The following is a 21,891-nucleotide window of genomic DNA, read 5'->3' on the forward strand; positions in this document are numbered from 1 at the left end:
GCTACTCTGTGTGTCTGTGTGTAACCTAGGGCTACTCTTTGTTTCTGTGTGTAACCTAGGGCTACTCTGTGTTTCTGTCTGTAACCTAGGGCTACTCTGTGTGTCTGTGTGTAACCTAGGGCTACTCTGTGTGTCTGTGTGTAACCTAGGGCTACTCTGTGTTTCTGTGTGTAACCTAGGGCTACTCTGTGTGTCTGTCTGTAACCTAGGGCTACTCTGTGTTTCTGTGTGTAACCTAGGGCTACTCTGTGTTTCTGTGTGTAACCTAGGGCTACTCTGTGTGTTTGTGTGTAACCTAGGGCTACTCTGTGTTTCTGTGTGTAACCTAGGGCTACTCTGTGTGTCTGTGTGTAACCTAGGGCTACTCTGTGTGTCTGTGTGTAACCTAGGGCTACTCTGTGTGTCTGTGTGTAACCTAGGGCTACTCTGTGTTTCTGTCTGTAACCTAGGGCTACTCTGTGTGTCTCTGTGTAACCTAGGGCTACTCTGTGTGTCTGTGTGTAACCTAGGGCTACTCTGTGTTTTTTGTCTGTAACCTAGGGCTACTCTGTGTGTCTGTGTGTAACCTAGGGCTACTCTGTGTGTCTGTGTGTAACCTAGGGCTACTCTGTGTGTCTGTGTGTAACCTAGGGCTACTCTGTGTTTCTGTGTGTAACCTAGGGCTACTCTGTGTGTCTGTGTGTAACCTAGGGCTACTCTGTGTGTCTGTGTGTAACCTAGGGCTACTCTGTGTGTCTGTCTGTAACCTAGGGCTACTCTGTGTGTCTGTCTGTAACCTAGGGCTACTCTGTGTTTCTGTGTGTAACCTAGGGCTACTCTGTGTTTCTGTGTGTAACCTAGGGCTACTCTGTGTGTCTGTCTGTAACCTAGGGCTACTCTGTGTGTCTGTGTGTAACCTAGGGCTACTCTGTGTGTCTGTGTGTAACCTAGGGCTACTCTGTGTCTCTGTCTGTAACCTAGGGCTACTCTGACACATTTGCTGTCAGTCAGACAGCTCATCAGAGTTCCCTTTTTCCCTACCTTTGCTCGGCTTCCTATGCACATTGACAGCTTGCTAGCAAATATCCTCGCCATGTGATGTATCATAGTAGCAGGCAATCAGGAGGCAGCAGCAATCTGACCCAAACGTGCGAGGGAGAAGTGATCGCTTGAAATAAGTGAACGGAGAAATCCTTCTTCACTCAATCCAATCAGAGCAGTAGGCCCGCCCTTCTCTTTACAGATCAGTCAGAAGAGGGGTTTTTAGAGCACTTCATTGAGTGACGTGAGAAAAAATACTTTTATAGCAAATCCATCGCAGATCAGACTTGCAAAAACTTCCTATCATAGCCTGATGACATAGGATTTTGTGCTTCAGAACCATGAATGTCGTAAACAATTCCTTTAGACCTGGTGTTTATTTAGTGTTCTGGATCACAGACACCAATGACTTCAGAGCTAAAGAACAATCAAGATGTGCCAAAGGTTTGTGTGTGTGCGCGTGTGTGTGTGCGCGTGTGTGTGTGTGTGTGTGTGTGTGTGTGTGTGTGTGTGTGTGCATGTGTGTGTGTGTGCGCGTGTGTGTGTGGTGTGTGTGTGCGAGTGTGTGTGTGTGTGTGTGTGTGTGTGTGTGTGTGTGCGCGTGTGTGTGTGTGTGTGTGTGTGCAGTGTGTGTGTGTGTGTGTGTGTGTGCATGTGTGTGTGTGTGTGCCCGTGTGTACCTTGATCTGTGCCTTCTGGCAGGGTTCGGAGCAGACAGACTGTATAATGGTGGAGGAGTTGGTCCAGATCTCCTCATCGTCCATCCTCAGTCCTCCTTGGTCCCAGCTCCCCACATGGATATAACTGTACTGCTCCACACCATCACCATCACCATCACCATCACCGCCCAGACGCTTAAAGTTCATGATCTCATACCTAAAACCCACACACATTCCAGAAGGGTCAATAATAACAATCACCAGATCGGCAGTTTTAATAAAATCCCCCTTCAAACGCTATTTCCTCCAAAACAATGTATTCACTCACCTCCTTGCTGAGTCTCGGTTTTGGTCAAAGAGGATAGTCTCTCCAGACACACACACACACGCGTGCGCACACACACACACACACGCACACACACACACACACGCACACACACACACACACACACACACACACACACACACACACACACACACACACAGTGCTAGCTACCTGCCCGGTGAGTCTCCATTCTGGTCAAAGTGGATAGTTTCTCCGGAGACTCCAGTGAAGTTGGTCCTCATCAGGAACTCCAGCAGCTTACGTCCATCGATGGGCCGCATGGCATCACACAGACCCTGGTAACCAGGACAGAGCAGAGGGAGGTGTTAACACACACAGACCCTGGTAACCAGGACAGAGAGAGGTGTTAACACAGACAGACCCTGGTAACCAGGACAGGACAGAGAGAGGTGTTAACACAGACAGACCCTGGTAACCAGGACAGAGCAGAGAGAGATGTTAACACAGACAGACCCTGGTAACCAGGACAGAGAGAGGTGTTAACACAGACAGACCCTGGTAACCAGGACAGGACAGAGAGAGGTGTTAACACACACAGACCCTGGTAACCAGGACAGGACAGAGAGAGGTGTTAACACAGACAGACCCTGGTAACCAGGACAGAGGGAGGTGTTAACACAGACAGACCCTGGTAACCAGGACAGAGAGAGGTGTTAACACACACAGACCCTGGTAACCAGGACAGGGAGAGGTGTTAACACAGACAGACCCTGGTAACCAGGACAGAGAGAGAGGTGTTAACACAGACAGACCCTGGTAACCAGGACAGAGAGAGGTGTTAACACAGACAGACCCTGGTAACCAGGGCAGAGAGAGGTGTTAACACAGACAGACCCTGGTAACCAGGACAGAGAGAGGTGTTAACACAGACAGACCCTGGTAACCAGGACAGAGAGAGGTGTTAACACAGACAGACCCTGGTAACCAGGGCAGAGAGAGGTGTTAACACAGACAGACCCTGGTAACCAGGACAGAGAGCGGTGTTAACACAGACAGACCCTGGTAACCAGGACAGAGCAGAGAGAGGTGTTAACACACACAGACCCTGGTAACCAGGACAGGACAGAGAGAGGTGTTAACACAGACAGACCCTGGTAACCAGGACAGAGGGAGGTGTTAACACAGACAGACCCTGGTAACCAGGACAGAGAGAGGTGTTAACACAGACAGACCCTGGTAACCAGGACAGGACAGAGAGAGGTGTTAACACACACAGACCCTGGTAACCAGGACAGGACAGAGAGAGGTGTTAACACAGACAGACCCTGGTAACCAGGACAGAGGGAGGTGTTAACACAGACAGACCCTGGTAACCAGGACAGAGAGAGGTGTTAACACACACAGACCCTGGTAACCAGGACAGGGAGAGGTGTTAACACAGACAGACCCTGGTAACCAGGACAGAGAGAGAGGTGTTAACACAGACAGACCCTGGTAACCAGGACAGAGAGAGGTGTTAACACAGACAGACCCTGGTAACCAGGGCAGAGAGAGGTGTTAACACAGACAGACCCTGGTAACCAGGACAGAGAGAGGTGTTAACACAGACAGACCCTGGTAACCAGGACAGAGAGAGGTGTTAACACAGACAGACCCTGGTAACCAGGGCAGAGAGAGGTGTTAACACAGACAGACCCTGGTAACCAGGACAGAGAGCGGTGTTAACACAGACAGACCCTGGTAACCAGGACAGAGCAGAGAGAGGTGTTAACACAGACAGACCCTGGTAACCAGGACAGGGCAGAGGGAGGTGTTAACACACACAGACCCTGGTAACCAGGACAGAGCAGAGAGAGGTGTTAACACAGACAGACCCTGGTAACCAGGGCAGAGGGAGGTGTTAACACAGACAGACCCTGGTAACCAGGGCAGAGGGAGGTGTTAACACAGACAGACCCTGGTAACCAGGACAGGGCAGAGGGAGGTGTTAACACAGACAGACCCTGGTAACCAGGACAGAGCAGAGAGAGGTGTTAACACAGACAGACCCTGGTAACCAGGACAGAGCAGAGAGAGGTGTTAACACAGACAGACCCTGGTAACCAGGACAGAGAGAGGTGTTAACACAGACAGACCCTGGTAACCAGGACAGAGAGAGGTGTTAACACAGACAGACCCTGGTAACCAGGACAGAGCAGAGAGAGGTGTTAACACAGACAGACCCTGGTAATCAGGACAGAGCAGAGGGAGGTGTTAACACAGACAGACCCTGGTAACCAGGACAGGGCAGAGGGAGGTGTTAACACAGACAGACCCTGGTAACCAGGACAGAGAGAGGTGTTAACACAGACAGACCCTGGTAACCAGGACAGAGCAGAGGGAGGTGTTAACACAGACAGACCCTGGTAACCAGGACAGGACAGAGAGAGGTGTTAACACAGACAGACCCTGGTAACCAGGACAGAGCAGAGAGAGGTGTTAACACAGACAGACCCTGGTAACCAGGACAGAGCAGAGGGAGTTGTTAACACAGACAGACCCTGGTAACCAGGACAGGGCAGAGGGAGGAGACCCTGGTAACCAGGACAGAGCAGAGGGAGGTGTTAACACACACAGACCCTGGTAACCAGGACAGAGAGAGGGAGGTGTTAACACAGACAGACCCTGGTAACCAGGACAGAGCAGAGGGAGGTGTTAACACAGACAGACCCTGGTAACCAGGACAGGGCAGAGGGAGGTGTTAACACAGACAGACCCTGGTAACCAGGACAGAGGGAGGTGTTAACACAGACAGACCCTGGTAATCAGGACAGGACAGAGAGAGGTGTTAACACAGACAGACCCTGGTAACCAGGACAGGGCAGAGAGAGGAGACCCTGGTAACCAGGACAGGGCAGAGAGAGGTGTTAACACACACAGACCCTGGTAACCAGGACAGAGAGAGGTGTTAACACAGACAGACCCTGGTAACCAGGACAGAGCAGAGGGAGGTGTTAACACAGACAGACCCTGGTAACCAGGACAGAGAGAGGTGTTAACACAGACAGACCCTGGTAACCAGGACAGGGCAGAGAGAGGAGACCCTGGTAACCAGGACAGAGCAGAGGGAGGTGTTAACACAGACAGACCCTGGTAACCAGGGCAGAGAGAGGTGTTAACACACACAGACCCTGGTAACCAGGACAGAGCAGAGAGAGGTGTTAACACAGACAGACCCTGGTAACCAGGACAGAGCAGAGAGAGATGTTAACACAGACAGACCCTGGTAACCAGGACAGAGCAGAGAGAGATGTTAACACAGACAGACCCTGGTAACCAGGACAGAGCAGAGAGAGGTGTTAACACAGACAGACCCTGGTAACCAGGACAGAGAGAGGTGTTAACACAGACAGACCCTGGTAACCAGGACAGAGCAGAGAGAGATGTTAACACAGACAGACCCTGGTAACCAGGGCAGAGAGAGGTGTTAACACAGACAGACCCTGGTAACCAGGACAGAGAGAGGTGTTAACACAGACAGACCCTGGTAATCAGGACAGAGAGAGGTGTTAACACAGACAGACCCTGGTAACCAGGACAGAGAGAGGTGTTAACACAGACAGACCCTGGTAACCAGGGCAGAGAGAGGTGTTAACACAGACAGACCCTGGTAACCAGGACAGAGAGAGGTGTTAACACAGACAGACCCTGGTAACCAGGGCAGAGAGAGGTGTTAACACAGACAGACCCTGGTAACCAGGACAGAGAGAGGTGTTAACACAGACAGACCCTGGTAACCAGGACAGAGAGAGGTGTTAACACAGACAGACCCTGGTAACCAGGACAGGGCAGAGAGAGGTGTTAACACAGACAGACCCTGGTAACCAGGACAGAGCAGAAAGAGGTGTTAACACACACAGACCCTGGTAACCAGGACAGAGAGAGGTGTTAACACAGACAGACCCTGGTAACCAGGACAGAGAGAGGTGTTAACACAGACAGACCCTGGTAACCAGGACAGAGCAGATGGAGGTGTTAACACAGACAGACCCTGGTAATCAGGACAGAGCAGAGGGAGGTGTTAACACAGACAGACCCTGGTAACCAGGACAGGACAGAGGGAGGTGTTAACACAGACAGACCCTGGTAACCAGGACAGGGCAGAGAGAGGTGTTAACACAGACAGACCCTGGTAACCAGGACAGAGAGAGGTGTTAACACAGACAGACCCTGGTAACCAGGACAGGACAGAGAGAGGTGTTAACACACACAGACCCTGGTAACCAGGACAGGACAGAGAGAGGTGTTAACACAGACAGACCCTGGTAACCAGGACAGGACAGAGAGAGGTGTTAACACAGACAGACCCTGGTAACCAGGACAGAGGGAGGTGTTAACACAGACAGACCCTGGTAACCAGGACAGGACAGAGAGAGGTGTTAACACAGACAGACCCTGGTAACCAGGACAGAGGGAGGTGTTAACACAGACAGACCCTGGTAACCAGGACAGAGAGAGGTGTTAACACAGACAGACCCTGGTAACCAGGACAGAGCAGAGAGAGATGTTAACACAGACAGACCCTGGTAACCAGGACAGAGCAGAGAGAGGTGTTAACACAGACAGACCCTGGTAACCAGGACAGAGAGAGGTGTTAACACAGACAGACCCTGGTAACCAGGACAGGACAGAGAGAGGTGTTAACACAGACAGACCCTGGTAACCAGGACAGGACAGAGGGAGGTGTTAACACAGACAGACCCTGGTAACCAGGACAGGGCAGAGAGAGGTGTTAACACAGACAGACCCTGGTAACCAGGGCAGAGAGAGGTGTTAACACAGACAGACCCTGGTAACCAGGACAGAGAGAGGTGTTAACACAGACAGACCCTGGTAACCAGGACAGAGAGAGGTGTTAACACAGACAGACCCTGGTAACCAGGACAGAGCAGAGGGAGGTGTTAACACAGACAGACCCTGGTAACCAGGGCAGAGAGAGGTGTTAACACAGACAGACCCTGGTAACCAGGACAGAGAGAGGTGTTAACACAGACAGATCCTGGTAACCAGGACAGAGAGAGGTGTTAACACAGACAGACCCTGGTAACCAGGACAGAGAGAGGTGTTAACACAGACAGACCCTGGTAACCAGGACAGGACAGAGAGAGGTGTTAACACACACAGACCCTGGTAACCAGGACAGGACAGAGAGAGGTGTTAACACAGACAGACCCTGGTAACCAGGACAGGACAGAGAGAGGTGTTAACACAGACAGACCCTGGTAACCAGGACAGGGCAGAGAGAGGTGTTAACACAGACAGACCCTGGTAACCAGGACAGAGCAGAGGGAGGTGTTAACACAGACAGACCCTGGTAACCAGGACAGAGAGAGGTGTTAACACACACAGACCCTGGTAACCAGGACAGAGCAGAGGGAGGTGTTAACACACACAGACCCTGGTAACCAGGACAGAGCAGAGGGAGGTGTTAACACAGACAGACCCTGGTAACCAGGACAGGGAGAGGTGTTAACACAGACAGACCCTGGTAACCAGGACAGAGAGAGGTGTTAACACACACAGACCCTGGTAACCAGGACAGAGAGAGGGAGGTGTTAACACACACAGACCCTGGTAACCAGGACAGAGCAGAGAGAGGAGACCCTGGTAACCAGGACAGGGCAGAGAGAGGTGTTAGAGAGAGCTAACAAGGCACACACAGAAAGAACCAGGTCTACCCACTTGGTATCCTGGGCAGACGGTCTGCTGCATAGTGTGTAGTCCATAAGCCATGGAGTAGATTGCATTGATGACGAAACCCATCTTAGTGTCCTGGGCATACTGTTGACGGAGAGACTCTCTATCTGGGGGGGGGGTACAGTACAGTCAGACATCTTCAGCACATCTAGACACAACTAGAGTCAAACCAGTTTCAGTTTCAGCACATCTAAACACATCTAGAGTCAAACCAGTTTCAGTTTCAGCACATCTAAACACAACTAGAGTCAAACCAGTTTCAGTTTCAGCACATCTAAACACATCTTCAGCGTGTGTGTCTGCCTGCGTCTACTCACTATTGCAGGTGCGGTTGTACTTGGTGCTCTCCTGTGCGTGTCCCTTTAGTCTACATTGGAACCGGTGTTGCCAGAACTCAGTGAACCAGGGGTTCCTGGTGTTGTCATCTGGTTGCAGAGCCAAGTAGTAGTCGTCAAACCAGGTGATGTAGGCTGACTTCAGCTTTATAGTGATTCCCCCTGCTGCCTCTTTCTGGTACCCATCTGTTACATCATACCGGTCAGCCCAGCCATCACTGGAGGAGGGAGGGGAGGGGGAGGGAGAGGGGAGGGGGAGGGTGGGGAGGGAGAGAGAGAGGGGAGGGGGAGGGTGGGGAGGGGGGAGGGGGGAGGGAGAGGGTGGGGAGGGAGGAGGGAGGGGAGGGGGGAGGGTGGGGAGGGGAGGGGGAGGGGGAGGGAGGGGAGGGGGAGGGTGGGGAGGGAGAGGGAGAGGGAGGGAGAGGGAGAGGGTAGGGAGGGAGGGAGAGAGAGAGAGGGGAGGGGGGAGGGAGAGGGGAGGGGGAGGGAGAGGGGAGGGAGGGGGAGAGGGGAGGGGGGAGAGGGGAGGAGGGGAGAGGGAGGGGAGGGAGAGGGGAGGGGGAGGGAGGAGAGGGAGAGGGTAGAGGGGAGGGAGAGGGAGAGGGGAGGGGGGAGGGAGGAGGGGGAGGGAGAGACAGAGGGGAGGAGGAGGGAGAGGGGAGGGGAGGGAGAGGGGAGGGGAGGGAGAGGGGAGGGAGAGAGAGAGGGAGGGAGAGGGGAGGGAGAGAGAGAGAGGAGGAAGGGGGAGAGGAGGAGAGGGAGAGAGAGAGGGGAGGGGGGAGGGTGGGGAGGAGAGAGAGAGGGGAGGGAGAGGGGAGGGAGGAGAGGGAGAGAGAGAGGAGGGGGAGGGTAGAGTGGAGGGAGAGAGAGAGAGGGAGGGGGGTGTGTAGAGGGGAGGGGGAGGGTGGGGAGGGAGAGGGTAGAGGGGAGAGAGAGAGAGAGGAGGGGGAGGGTGGGGAGGGAGAGAGAGAGGGAGGGAGAGGGAGAGGGGAGGGGGAGGGAGGAGAGGGAGAGGGGAGGGGGAGGGAGGAGAGGGAGAGGGTAGAGGGGAGGAAGAGAGAGAGGGGAGGGAGAGAGAGAGGGGAGGGGAGGGAGAGGGAGGGAGAGAGAGAGGGGAGGGGAGGGAGAGGGGAGGGAGAGAGAGAGGGGAGGGGAGGGAGAGAGAGGTGAGGGAGAGGGGAGAGAGGGGAGAGGGGAGAGAGAGGGTATATATCTTGTTGCTAAGAGAGTAATAATTGAACAGTGTGGACCATATGGTCTGTGCTGTACTATCACATGACTTGTCATCCATTTTTTAAAATACAGTATAACACAGTCAAAAACAAACAATTCCGGGTTCAGCTATGGACCCACTGTGCCACCATCAGGAAATAATGTAACCATTGCCCTTGTTTACCACACTTGCCAAATATCAGAACTCAAAATCAAACTGATCGCGCAATATAATATGTATTTTGGATATTTTTAAATTATGTTTTTGACTACTTAAAAAATGCATTATTCTACAGAATCGCTAGACCGATCTATAGCATCTATAGATACACATCTTCAAACACAATATTTTCCAAGACTCTAGCTGAAACAATATGGCCGCTATGAGACAATGAGCTTGCATTGATTATTTTTCCTGTCCAACAGAGCCAACATGCGTCTAAACGGAACCATACTTTACAGGTTAGACAGACTCAAATCACTCTGAGTCAAACAGATCAAGATACTGTATATAAACATTTGCCCGTTATAGCGCCACCGTGTGGTCGAAACTGAATGTGCTGAGATTTGTTAAGTCTTGACAGTGTTTGGAACATGTTTTGTTACAAATAGCCATGTCGGAGTTATATGCATTTATGTGCCAGACCATGCCCACGTGAATGTTTATTGATCAGTAGTGGCCATATTGTTTGAGAAGCTATCCTGGAAAAAACATCATTTGTGAGTGCTTGGTCCATAGATGCCATGTATATAATTTTGTGCAGATCGGTCATTCGGTGCCAGAGGAGTTAGCGTTTGAAGTGTTTTTCACAAAATGTTCAATCTATCAATCAATCAAATGTTATTTATAAAGCCTGTGATGCCACGAGAGGCTACCGCTTCCAGCGGGGTTGCCCAAGTAGTGCAAGGAGTCCAGGTTCAACCAAAACAAGGATTTTTATTAAAGGTCTTCGGCAACTAACGAAATTATAACACAATTCTCTTCTTCCCTCAACCCACCCTCCAGACCGTGTCTCTTCCTTCCAAAACAACTCCAGCCTATCAGCCCCCTCATTGGTTTCAGCTGCGTGGGGAAGATTGGCCACAGAGGGTTGGAGTTCCCGACCATACCAGCAGATGGAGCCATAGCTGTCTGGGTTTGCAGCCACCTCAGGGGGATGTAACGTCCCTCCAGGACACAGCCTCTCGTGACATCACACATCCCCCTCCTCGGGACCGACGTCCTCGTCGGGGTAACGGCAGTGAAGAAGGCATCACGCCGGGAGAGGGCGTCCGGATTTCCGTGGTGCTTGCCAGCCCTGTGGACAACCGAAAAGTTAAACGGTTGCAAGCTCAAAAACCATCTGGTTACTCTACTGTTTGATTCCTTGTTCTTGGCCATCCACTGCAGAGGGGCGTGATCAGATACCACCATGAAACGTCGGCCCAGGAGATAGAACCGAAGGGACTCCAGGGCCCAGACTACAGCCAGACATTCCTTCTCCACCGTTGAATAGTTCTTCTCTCTTGGAAGTAACTTCCTGCTTAGGTAGAGAATGGGATGTTCTTCCCCGTCATGTGCCTGGGTGAGGACAGCACCCAGACCCACCTCCGAAGCATCCGCTTGGACCATGAATTCCTTCTTGAAGTCTGGTGCCACCAGGATCGGACTGGAGCAGAGTGCTCGCTTCAGGTTGCGGAAAGCCGCCTCCGCCGCAGGGTTCCACTTCACCATTCGTGAGTGGCGTTTGGTCGTCAGCTCCGTCAATGGTGCCGCTATGGTAGCAAAATCTGCAATAAAGGTCTATAGTAGCCAGCGAGGCCCAAAAATGACCTTACTTGCTTCTTGTTGATGGGCTGCGGCCAGTCCTGTATGGCCCGCAGTTTGGCTTCCTGTGGTTTGACCAACCCCCGCCCAATGGTGTACCCCAGGTAGTTTGTCTCACTGAAGGCCACCTTGCACTTCTTCGGGTTTGCCGTGAGCCCTGCTTCCCTGAGCGAATCCAGCACCGCTTGTACCCGGGGTAGGTGGCTGGCCCAATCCTGACTTTGTATAACCACATCATCCAAATAAGCCGCTGCGTACCTCTTGTGGGGCGCAAGGACTCGATCCATCAGGCGTTGGAACGTGGCAGGTGCCCCGTGGAGACCAAACGGAAGTCGGGTATACTGGTAGAGCCCTCCGGGGGTGGCAAAGGCTGTCTTCTCCTTAGACGCCGGGGTCAAGGGCACCTGCCAGTAGCCTTTGTGAGATCAAGAGTGGTTATGAAACGAGCATGCCCCAAGGAGTCTATTAAATCATCGACACGAGGCATTGGGTATGCATCAAATTCAGACACTTCATTCAACTTTGATAGTCATTACAAAATCGTACTGAACCGTCTGGCTTGGGAACTAGTACTATGGGACTTGCCCAGGCACTGTGGGACTCTTCGATTACTCCCAACTCCCGCATCTTCCTTACCTCCTTCTGTATAACCACTTTACGAGCCTCTGGCACGCGGTACGGGCGCTGGTTTACCGTTCGGCCAGGCATGGTGCGGATCTCATGTTGGACCACCTCTGTGTGACCGGGAAGGGGAGGAGAAGACATCCTGGTTCTGCTCCACGAGTTCCAGGGCCATCTGTCGTTGATGTGGGGACAGATTTGGACCCAGCTGAACCTCTTCTCGCGCCGGTTCCTGGGTCTCTGTGGGGGTAGAGAGCTAAACAGCGCCTCTCTGGCGTGCCACTTCTTTAAAAGGTTAACATGATAAATCTGCTCAGTTTTCCTCTTATCTGGTTGCCTCACCTTGTAGTTTACTTCTCCCATGCGTTCAATGACCTCATATGGTCCTTGCCAGGTTGCCAGGAATTTGCACTCAACGGTTGGCACCAGGACCAGCACTCTGTCCCCCGGCTTAAACTCCCTGGGCTGAGCAGATCTGTTGTAGGAGGCTTGCTGTTGCCGCTGACTGGCCTCCATGTGTTCCCCGCATCATGGGATAGATGGCCTTCATTCTCTCCCTCATAGCCCCTACATGGTCGATCAGTGTCCGCTGTTGGCATGGCTGCTCCTCCCAGGCCTCCTTGGCGATGTCGAGCAGTCCTCTGGGTCTGTAGGAAAGCAAGAGCTCAAAGGGTGAAAAACCAGTAGAAGACTGAGGTACCTCTCTCACCGCAAACAATATGTATGGTAACAGCTGATCCCAGTTGCGCCCATCTTCCCCCTACCGCTTTCCGCAGCATGGATTTTAGTGTTTTGTTAAAACGTTCGACTAGGCCATCTGTCTGGGGGTGGTAGACCGAGGTTCTCAGCTGTTTGATTTTCAGTAAAGCACAGAGTTCTTTCATCACCCTGGACATGAATGGAGTCCCTTGGTCCGTCAATATCTCTTTTGGGATTCCCAGACTAGTTGAGAGACGGAACAGCTCCTTGGCGATTTGTCTGGATGTAGCCTTCCTCAGCGGAATGGCCTCCGGGTACCGGGACGCATAGTCCAGAATGACCAGAATGTATTGATGTCCCCTGGCACTTTTCGGTAAGGGCCCGACTATGTCTAATCCAATCCTCTCAAAAGGAGTTTCGATAATGGGCAAGGGAATGAGCGGGTTTCTATATGTGGGCTTTGGCGCAACCTGCTGACACTCAGGGCAACTACGGCAGTAGTTCTCTATCTCTTTGTGTACTCCTGGCCAAAAGAAACGTTGCATGATTCTTTCCTTAGTCTTCTCTACCCCCAAGTGGGGCCCCTAGCGGGTGTGTGTGGGCTAGGTTGAGTACTGTGGCCCGATAGGGCTGTGGCACGAGGAGCTGTTCATGCACTTCCTCATTTTTCTTGACTATCTGATATACTAACCCCGGTTTACTGCGAAATGGGGGTAAGTAGGGGTTGTCTTATCACCTAACACTACACCTTCTAATACCTGCACATTTCTTAAGGCATTTGCAAGAGTAGGATCTTGTAATTGAGCCGTACCATACTGGCCTGTGAGAGGGGGGAAGCTCTTGGGTGCCTGGGACGTCTTCTTCACTGGAGAACGGAGCACTTTCCTGGGCTGCGTTCTCTTCTCCCGTATCCGGACCAGTCTCGGTGTCGGTCTGGGCACCTGCCATCCCTATCAGAGCCCGGGCGGGAGTGAGTAACTCGGAGGATTGCACCGGAGCCTTCCCAGGATGAGTCTTGCCTCTCCGTTTCCGAGGTACTCGGGTTATCCTCTCCTGAGACTCTCTCCAGAGTGGGTAAAAGGCTGGGCAGTCTCGTCCCAATTAGGACAGGGACGGGGAGGAATCAACCACCCCCGCCGTCGTGTGTATGGTTCCCCGTGTGCTGGTCATTGTAAGTTCAGTAATGGGGTATTCTCTGGTGTCCCCATGGACACAGGAAACTGGGAGGACTTTCCCCGGGGTCAGACACGTTGGGCCCACCAAATCCTTACGCACCAGGGTGGCCCGGCTACCAGAATCCAGTAAGGCCTCCACATCATGGTGATTCACAGTTACCGGGCAGGTGGGGGGTCGATCGGGGCCGCCATCTACGACTCCCATGAGCGAGGCAACCCGGTGTGTGGGTGCTGAGCTGGAGGACTCCGCAGTGGGCATAGGTTCATCGGCTGGTTTCCCACACTGCCAGGAGATATGTCCCATCTCCCCACACCGGTAACACTGTCGAAGTTTCCCCCTCCTGGTGTACTCTTCTTGGACCCGCCTGGTTTCTGGCTCCCCCTGGAGCCGGGATAAGTCCTGACGTGGCTGGGTTCGAGACCTTGGGGTCCTTTGGACGGGTTCTTCCCATTTGTGGTGGGGCCGCACTCCTGGGGTCTTTTCGGGAAGCATTCAGCATCTCCGCTGTGGCCTGGTACTTTTCCACAGCTTCCACGGTCAGATCAGCCGTGGTCAAGGCCTGTTGACTGATGAACCGTTTTGCCTCATAAGGCAGGGCGCGTGAGGTAACGATCCACCACAACGGCCTCCACCACCGCCGCTGCTGTATTCCTCTGCGGATCCAGCCATTTCCTTGCGATTCGGACAAGTTCATGCATCTGCGCCCGAGGAGGTTGGTCTGGTTGGAAGGTCCAACTGTGAAAGCGCTGGGCCATACCAAATTTTGTGAGTCCATATCTGCTGAGGATCTCAGACTTCAGGGCATCATAGTCAGTAACCTGGTCAGGGGCCCAGGTCCCGGACAGCATTCAGCGCTTCCCCGGTTAGGAAGGGGCCTAACAGACCAACCCACTGTTGCTTGGGCCAGGCTTCCCTAGTGGCCGTGGCCTCAAATGCATGCAGGTATGCCTCAATGTCATCGGTAGCTCCCATCTTAGATATAAAGTCACTTGCCTTTATTGGGCGGGTATTTTGGACCACCCTCTGTCTCTGCAACTGCAATTCCTCTGCCTTCAGACGGTTGGCTTTCTTTTGCTCCTCCAAGAGAGCCACGTTTGCTTGCATCTGGGCTTGCTGGCCAGCAACAAGGGCTTTCAATATGTCCTCCATTTCAGTCGGCGGGGAGCCTACGGCCAACTTGGAAAACTGGGTGATCAAACCTTCGGTATCCTCCTCTGACATGCACTATTAACGCTTGAGCGTGCCTGTATTCTCCACCATCTGTGATGCCACGAGAGGCTACCGCTTCCAGCGGGGTTGCCCAAGTAGTGCAAGGAGTCCAGGTTCAACCAAAACAAGGATTTTTATTAAAGGTCTTCGGCAACTAACGAAATTATAACACAATTCTCTTCTTCCCTCAACCCACCCTCCAGACCGTGTCTCTTCCCTTCCAAAACAACTCCAGCCTATCAGCCCCTCATTGGTTTCAGCTGCGTGGGAAGATTGGCCACAGAGGGTTGGAGTTCCCGACCATACCAGCAGATGGAGCCATAGCTGTCTGGGTTTGCAGCCACCTCAGGGGGATGTAACGTCCCTCCAGGACACAGCCTCTCGTGACATCACAAGCCCTATTTACATCAGCAGATGTCACTAAGTGCTTATACAGAAACCCAGCCTAAAACCCCAAACAGCAAGCAATGCAGATGTAGAAGCACGGTGGCTAGGAAAAACTCCCTAGAAAGGTAGGAACCTAGGAAGAAACCTAGAGAGGAACCAGGCTCTGAGGGGTGGCCAGTCCCCTTCTGGCTGTGCCGGGTGGAGATTATAAGAGTACATGGCCATTAAGGCCAGATCGTTCTTCAAGATGTTCAAACGTTCATAGATGACCAGCAGGGTCAAATAATAATCACAGTGGTTGTAGAGGTTGCAACAGGTCAGCACCTCAGGAGTAAATGTCACTTGGCTTTTCTTAGCCGGGCATTTAGAGGTTGAAATAGCAGGTGCGGTAGAGAGAGAGAGAGTTGAAAACAGCAGGTCTGGGGACAAGGTAGCACGTCCGGTGAACAGGTCAGGGTTCCATAGCCACAGGCAGAAGAGTTGAAACTGGAGCAGCAGCACGACCAGGTGGACTGGGGACAGCCAGGAGTCATCAGGCCAGGTAGTCCTGAGGCATGGTCCTAGGGCAATCGCTTGTTATAGTGCCACCAAGTGGCCAATTGGCAGGGCATCGCATGAGAGGGTGTGGCCCTTGACCCTTTACCACCATGCAAGGTTGCAACCTAGGCCAGGGATCATCAGCTAGGATAGCCGCGGGCCCATTTTTTCTTGAGAGGATGGTCGGGGGGCTGGAACATAATTACAAATAATTTGTAGACTGCAAATTGACCGCAAGAAGCAAAAACATAATAATTTCTAACCTTGCTTACATTTGTATACAATCATATACACTACCATTCTTAAGTTTGGAGTCACTTAGAAATGTCCTTGTTTTTGAAAGAAAAGCAATTTCTTTGTCCATTAAAATAACATCAAATTGGTCAGAAATACAGGGTAGACATTGTTAATGTTGTAAATGGCTATTGTAGCTGGAAACTGCAGATTTTTAATGGAACATCTACATAGGTGTACAGAAGCCCATTATCAGCAACCATAATTACTAGGTACTGGTACTCCCTGTATATAACCATGTTATTACCTGGTACCCCTGGACATAGACCAGGTACTGGTACTTCCTGTATATAGCCATGTTATTACCTGGACATTAACTAGGTACTGGTACTCCCTGTATATAACCATGTTATTACCTGGTACCCCTGGACATTAACTAGGTACTGGTACTTCCTGTATATAACCATGTTATTACCTGGACATTAACTAGGTACTGGTACTTCCTGTATATAACCATGTTATTACCTGGACATTAACTAGGTACTGGTACTCCCTGTATATAACCATGTTATTACCTGGTACCCCTGGACATTAACTAGGTACTGGTACTTCCTGTATATAACCATGTTATTACCTGGTACCCCTGGACATTAACTAGGTACTGGTACTCCCTGTATATAACCATGTTATTACCTGGACATTAACTAGGTACTGGTACTTCCTGTATATAACCATGTTATTACCTGGACATTAACTAGGTACTGGTACTTCCTGTATATAACCATGTTATTACCTGGACATTAACTAGGTACTGGTACTTCCTGTATATAACCATGTTATTACCTGGACATTAACTAGGTACTGGTACTTCCTGTATATAACCATGTTATTACCTGGACATTAACTAGGTACTGGTACTCCCTGTTTATAACCATGTTATTACCTGGACATAGAGTAGGTACTGGTACTTCCTGTATATAACCATGTTATTACCTGGACATAGACTAGGTACTGGTACTTCCTGTATATAACCATGTTATTACCTGGACATAGACTAGGTACTGGTACTTCCTGTATATAACCATGTTATTACCTGGTACCCCTGGACATCAACTAGGTACTGGTACTTCCTGTGTATAACCATGTTAAAACCTGGACATTAACTAGGTACTGTTACTTCCTGTATATAACCATGTTATTACCTGGTACCCCTGGACATCAACTAGGTACTGGTACTTCCTGTGTATAACCATGTTAAAACCTGGACATTAACTAGGTACTGGAACTCCCTGTATATAACCATGTTATTACCTGGTACCCCTGGACATTAACTAGGTACTGGTACTTCCTGTGTATAACCATGTTATTACCTGGTACCCCTGGACATTAACTAGGTACTGGTACTTCCAGTGTATAACCAATTAATTACCTGGACATTAACTAGGTACTGGTACTCCCTGTATATAACCATGTTATTACCTGGACATAGACTAGGTACTGGTCTAGCCTTGGTTTCTCAAATGACTGCCTCGCCTGGTTCACCAACTACTTCTCAGATAGAGTTCAGTGTGTCAAATCGGAGGGCCTGTTGTCTGGACCTATGGCAGTCTCTATGGGGGTGCCACAGGGTTCAATTCTTGGGCCGACACTTTTCTCCGTGTATATCAATGATGTCGCTCTTGCTGCTGGTGACTCTCAGATCCACCTCTACGCAGACGACACCATTTTGTATACATCTGGCCCTTCATTGGACACTGTGTTAACAAACCTCCAAACGAGCTTCAATGCCATACAACAATCCTTCAGTAGCCTTCAACTGCTCTTAAACACTAGTAAAACTAAATGCATGCTTTTCAATCGAACGCTGCTAGCACCCGCCCACCCGACTAGAATCACCACTCTGACGGGTCTGACCTAGAGTATGTGGACAACTACAAATATCTAGGTGTCTGGTTAGACTGTAAACTCAACTTCCAGACTCACATAAAGAATCTCCAATCCAAAGTTAAATCTAGAATCGGCTTCCTATTTCGCAACAAAGCCTCCTTCACTCATGCTGCCAAACATGCCCTCGTAAAACTGACTATCCTACCGATCCTTGACTTCGGCGATGTCATTTACAAAATAGCCTCCAACACTCTACTCAGCAAATTGGATGTAGTCTATCACAGTGCCATCCGTTTTGTCTCCAAAGCCCCATACACTACCCACCACTGTGACCTGTACGCTCTTGTTGGCTGGTCCTCACTACATGTTCGTGCGTCAAACCCACTGGCTCCAGGCCATCTATAAATCACTGCTAGGCAAATCCCCGCCCTATCTTAGCTCATTGGTCACCATAGCAGCACCCACCCGTAGTCTGCGCTCCAGCAGGTATATCTCACTGGTCATTCCCAAAGCCAACACCTCCTTTGGCCGCCATTCCTTCCAGTTCTCTGCTGCCAATGACTGGAACGCAATTGCAAAAATCTCTGAAGCTGGAGACTCTTATCTCCCCCAATAACTTTAAGCATCAGTTGTCAGAGCACCTTACCGATCACTGCACCTGTACACAGCCCATCTGAAATTAGCCCACCCAACTACCTCATCCCTATATTGTTATTTAATTTGCTCTTTTGCACCCCAGTATCTCTATTTGCACATAATCTCTTGCACATCTAGCATTCCAGTGTTAATACTATTGTAATTATTCTGCACTATAGCCCATTTATTGCCTTACCTCCATAACTTGCTACATTTGCACACACTGTATATATATTTTCTGTTGTATTTTCTGACTTTATGTTTTTTTTCTTTACCCCATATGTAACTCTGTGTTGTTTTTATTGCACTACTTTGCTTTATCTTGGCCAGGTCGCAGTTGTAAATGAGAACCTGTTCTCAACTGGCTTACCTGGTTAAATAAAGGTGAAATAAAAAATAAAAATAAAATTACCTGGTACCCCTGGACATTAACTAGGTACTGGTACTTCCTGTATATAACCATGTTATTACCTGGTACCCCTGGACGTTAACTAGGTACTGGTACTTCCTGTGTATAACCATGTTATTACCTGGTACCCCTGGACATCAACTAGGTACTGGTACTTCCTGTGTATAACCATGTTAATACCTGGACATTAACTAGGTACTGGTACTTCCTGTATATAACCATGTTATTACCTGGTACTCCTGGACATTAACTAGGTACTGGTACTCCCTGTATATAACCATGTTATTACCTGGACATTAACTAGGTACTGGTACTTCCTGTATATAACCATGTTATTACCTGGACATTAACTAGGTACTGGTACTCCCTGTATATAACCATGTTATTACCTGGACATTAACTAGGTACTGGTACTCCCTGTATATAACCATGTTATTACCTGGTACTTCCTGTATATAACCATGTCATTACCTGGTACTTCCTGTATATAACCATGTTATTACCTGGTACTTCCTGTATATAACCATGTTATTACCTGGTACTTCCTGTATATAGCCATGTTATTACCTGGTACTTCCTGTATATAACCATGTTATTACCTGGTACTTCCTGTATATAACCATGTTATTACCTGGTACTTCCTGTATATAACCATGTTATTACCTGGTACTTCCTGTATATAGCCATGTTATTACCTGGTACTTCCTGTATATAACCATGTTATTACCTGGTACTTCCTGTATATAGCCATGTTATTACCTGGTACTTCCTGTATATAACCATGTTATTACCTGGACATTAACTAGGTACTGGTACTTCCTGTATATAGCCATGTTATTACCTGGTACTTCCTGTATATAGCCATGTTATTACCTGGTACTTCCTGTATATAGCCATGTTATTACCTGGTACTTCCTGTATATAACCATGTTATTACCTGGACATTAACTAGGTACTGGTACTTCCTGTATATAGCCATGTTATTACCTGGTACTTCCTGTATATAGCCATGTTATTACCTGGTACTTCCTGTGTATAACCATGTTATTACCTGGTACTTCCTGTGTATAACCATGTTATTACCTGGACATTAACTAGGTACTGGTACTTCCTGTATATAGCCATGTTATTACCTGGACATTAACTAGGTACTGGTACTTCCTGTATATAACCATGTTATTACCTGGATATTAACTAGGTACTGGTACTCCCTGTATATAACCATGTTATTACCTGGACATTAACTAGGTACTGGTACTCCCTGTATATAACCATGTTATTACCTGGACATTAACTAGGTACTGGTACTCCCTGTATATAACCATGTTATTACCTGGACATTAACTAGGTACTGGTACTTCCTGTATATAACCATGTTATTACCTGGACATTAACTAGGTACTGGTACTTCCTGTATATAGCCATGTTTTTACCTGGACATTAACTAGGTACTGGTACTTCCTGTATATAACCATGTTTTTACCTGGACATTAACTAGGTACCGGTACTTCCTGTATATAACCATGTTATTACCTGGTACTTCCTGTATATAACCATGTTATTACCTGGTACTTCCTGTATATAACCATGTTATTACCTGGTACTTCCTGTATATAACCATGTTATTACCTGGTACTTCCTGTATATAACCATGTTATTACCTGGTACTTCCTGTATATAGCCATGTTATTACCTGATACTTCCTGTATATAACCATGTTATTACCTGGTACTTCCTGTATATAACCATGTTATTACCTGGTACTTCCTGTATATAGCCATGTTATTACCTGGTACTTCCTGTATATAACCATGTTATTACCTGGTACTTCCTGTATATAACCATGTTATTACCTGGTACTTCCTGTATATAGCCATGTTATTACCTGGTACTTCCTGTATATAACCATGTTATTACCTGGACATTAACTAGGTACTGGTACTTCCTGTATATAGCCATGTTATTACCTGGTACTTCCTGTATATAGCCATGTTATTACCTGGTACTTCCTGTATATAGCCATGTTATTACCTGGTACTTCCTGTATATAACCATGTTATTACCTGGACATTAACTAGGTACTGGTACTTCCTGTATATAGCCATGTTATTACCTGGTACTTCCTGTATATAGCCATGTTATTACCTGGTACTTCCTGTGTATAACCATGTTATTACCTGGTACTTCCTGTGTATAACCATGTTATTACCTGGTACTTCCTGTATATAACCATGTTATTACCTGGTACTTCCTGTATATAACCATGTTATTACCTGGTACTTCCTGTATATAACCATGTTATTACCTGGTACTGTTGTTTTATTGTGTTACTATTTATGTTCCAATTCAGTTAATTTTCTATGACTTTCTAACTCTGCATTGTTGGGGAAGGGCTCATAAGTAAACATTAATATGAACAAAGCCTTGCCCCACAACTCTGCTGTCTGGGGGACTGAGACGGAGCAGACACCAGCGTGTTCTCCTGGTCCTGGATAGTTATAGGGTGCAGGGTATACAGTGGCTTGCCAAAGTATTCACCCCCCTTGGCATTTTTCCTATTTTGTTGCCTTACCAACCTGGAATTAAAATGGATTTTTTTTTTTTTTGGGGGGGTTGTATCATTTCATTTACACAACATGCCTACCACTTTGAAGATGCAAAATATGTTTTATTGTGAAACAAACAAGAAAGAAAGAAAGAAAGAAAACTTGAGCGTGCATAACTATTCACCACAGATTCTCAATTGGATAGAGGTCTTGACTTTGACTAGGCCATTCCAATACATTTAAATGTTTAAACCACTCGAGTGTTGCTTTAGCAGTATGCTTAGGGTCATTGTCCTGCTGGAAGGTGAACCTCTGTCCCAGTCTCAAATCTCTGGAAGACTGAAACAGGTTTCCCTCAAGAATTTCCCTGTATTTAGCACATTCCATCATTCCTTCAATTCTGACCAGTTTCCCAGTCCCTGCCGATGAAAAACATCCCCACAGCATGATGCTGCCACCACCATGCTTCACTGTGGGGATGGTGTTCTCAGGTTG

The 21,891-nt window shown here is 49.0% G+C and overlaps 1 protein-coding gene across 1 annotated transcript in view; it reads right to left on the minus strand.

Annotated features, from left to right (window-relative positions):
* The window catches only part of LOC121541374 (metabotropic glutamate receptor 5), a gene marked incomplete at its 5' end in the record, with an annotated part of 126,997 nt that overhangs the window by 61,242 nt on the left and 43,864 nt on the right, over positions 1–21,891 (minus strand). Inside the window, 4 exons of the mRNA XM_041850354.2 lie at positions 1,701–1,896; positions 2,176–2,300; positions 7,687–7,808; positions 8,019–8,254. Coding sequence (XP_041706288.2) covers positions 1,701–1,896; positions 2,176–2,300; positions 7,687–7,808; positions 8,019–8,254 — 679 coding nt within the window. The remainder of the gene's footprint in view (positions 1–1,700; positions 1,897–2,175; positions 2,301–7,686; positions 7,809–8,018; positions 8,255–21,891) is intronic.

This window comes from Coregonus clupeaformis, unplaced genomic scaffold (assembly GCF_020615455.1).
Source record: "Coregonus clupeaformis isolate EN_2021a unplaced genomic scaffold, ASM2061545v1 scaf0143, whole genome shotgun sequence".
NCBI lineage: Eukaryota > Metazoa > Chordata > Actinopteri > Salmoniformes > Salmonidae > Coregonus > Coregonus clupeaformis.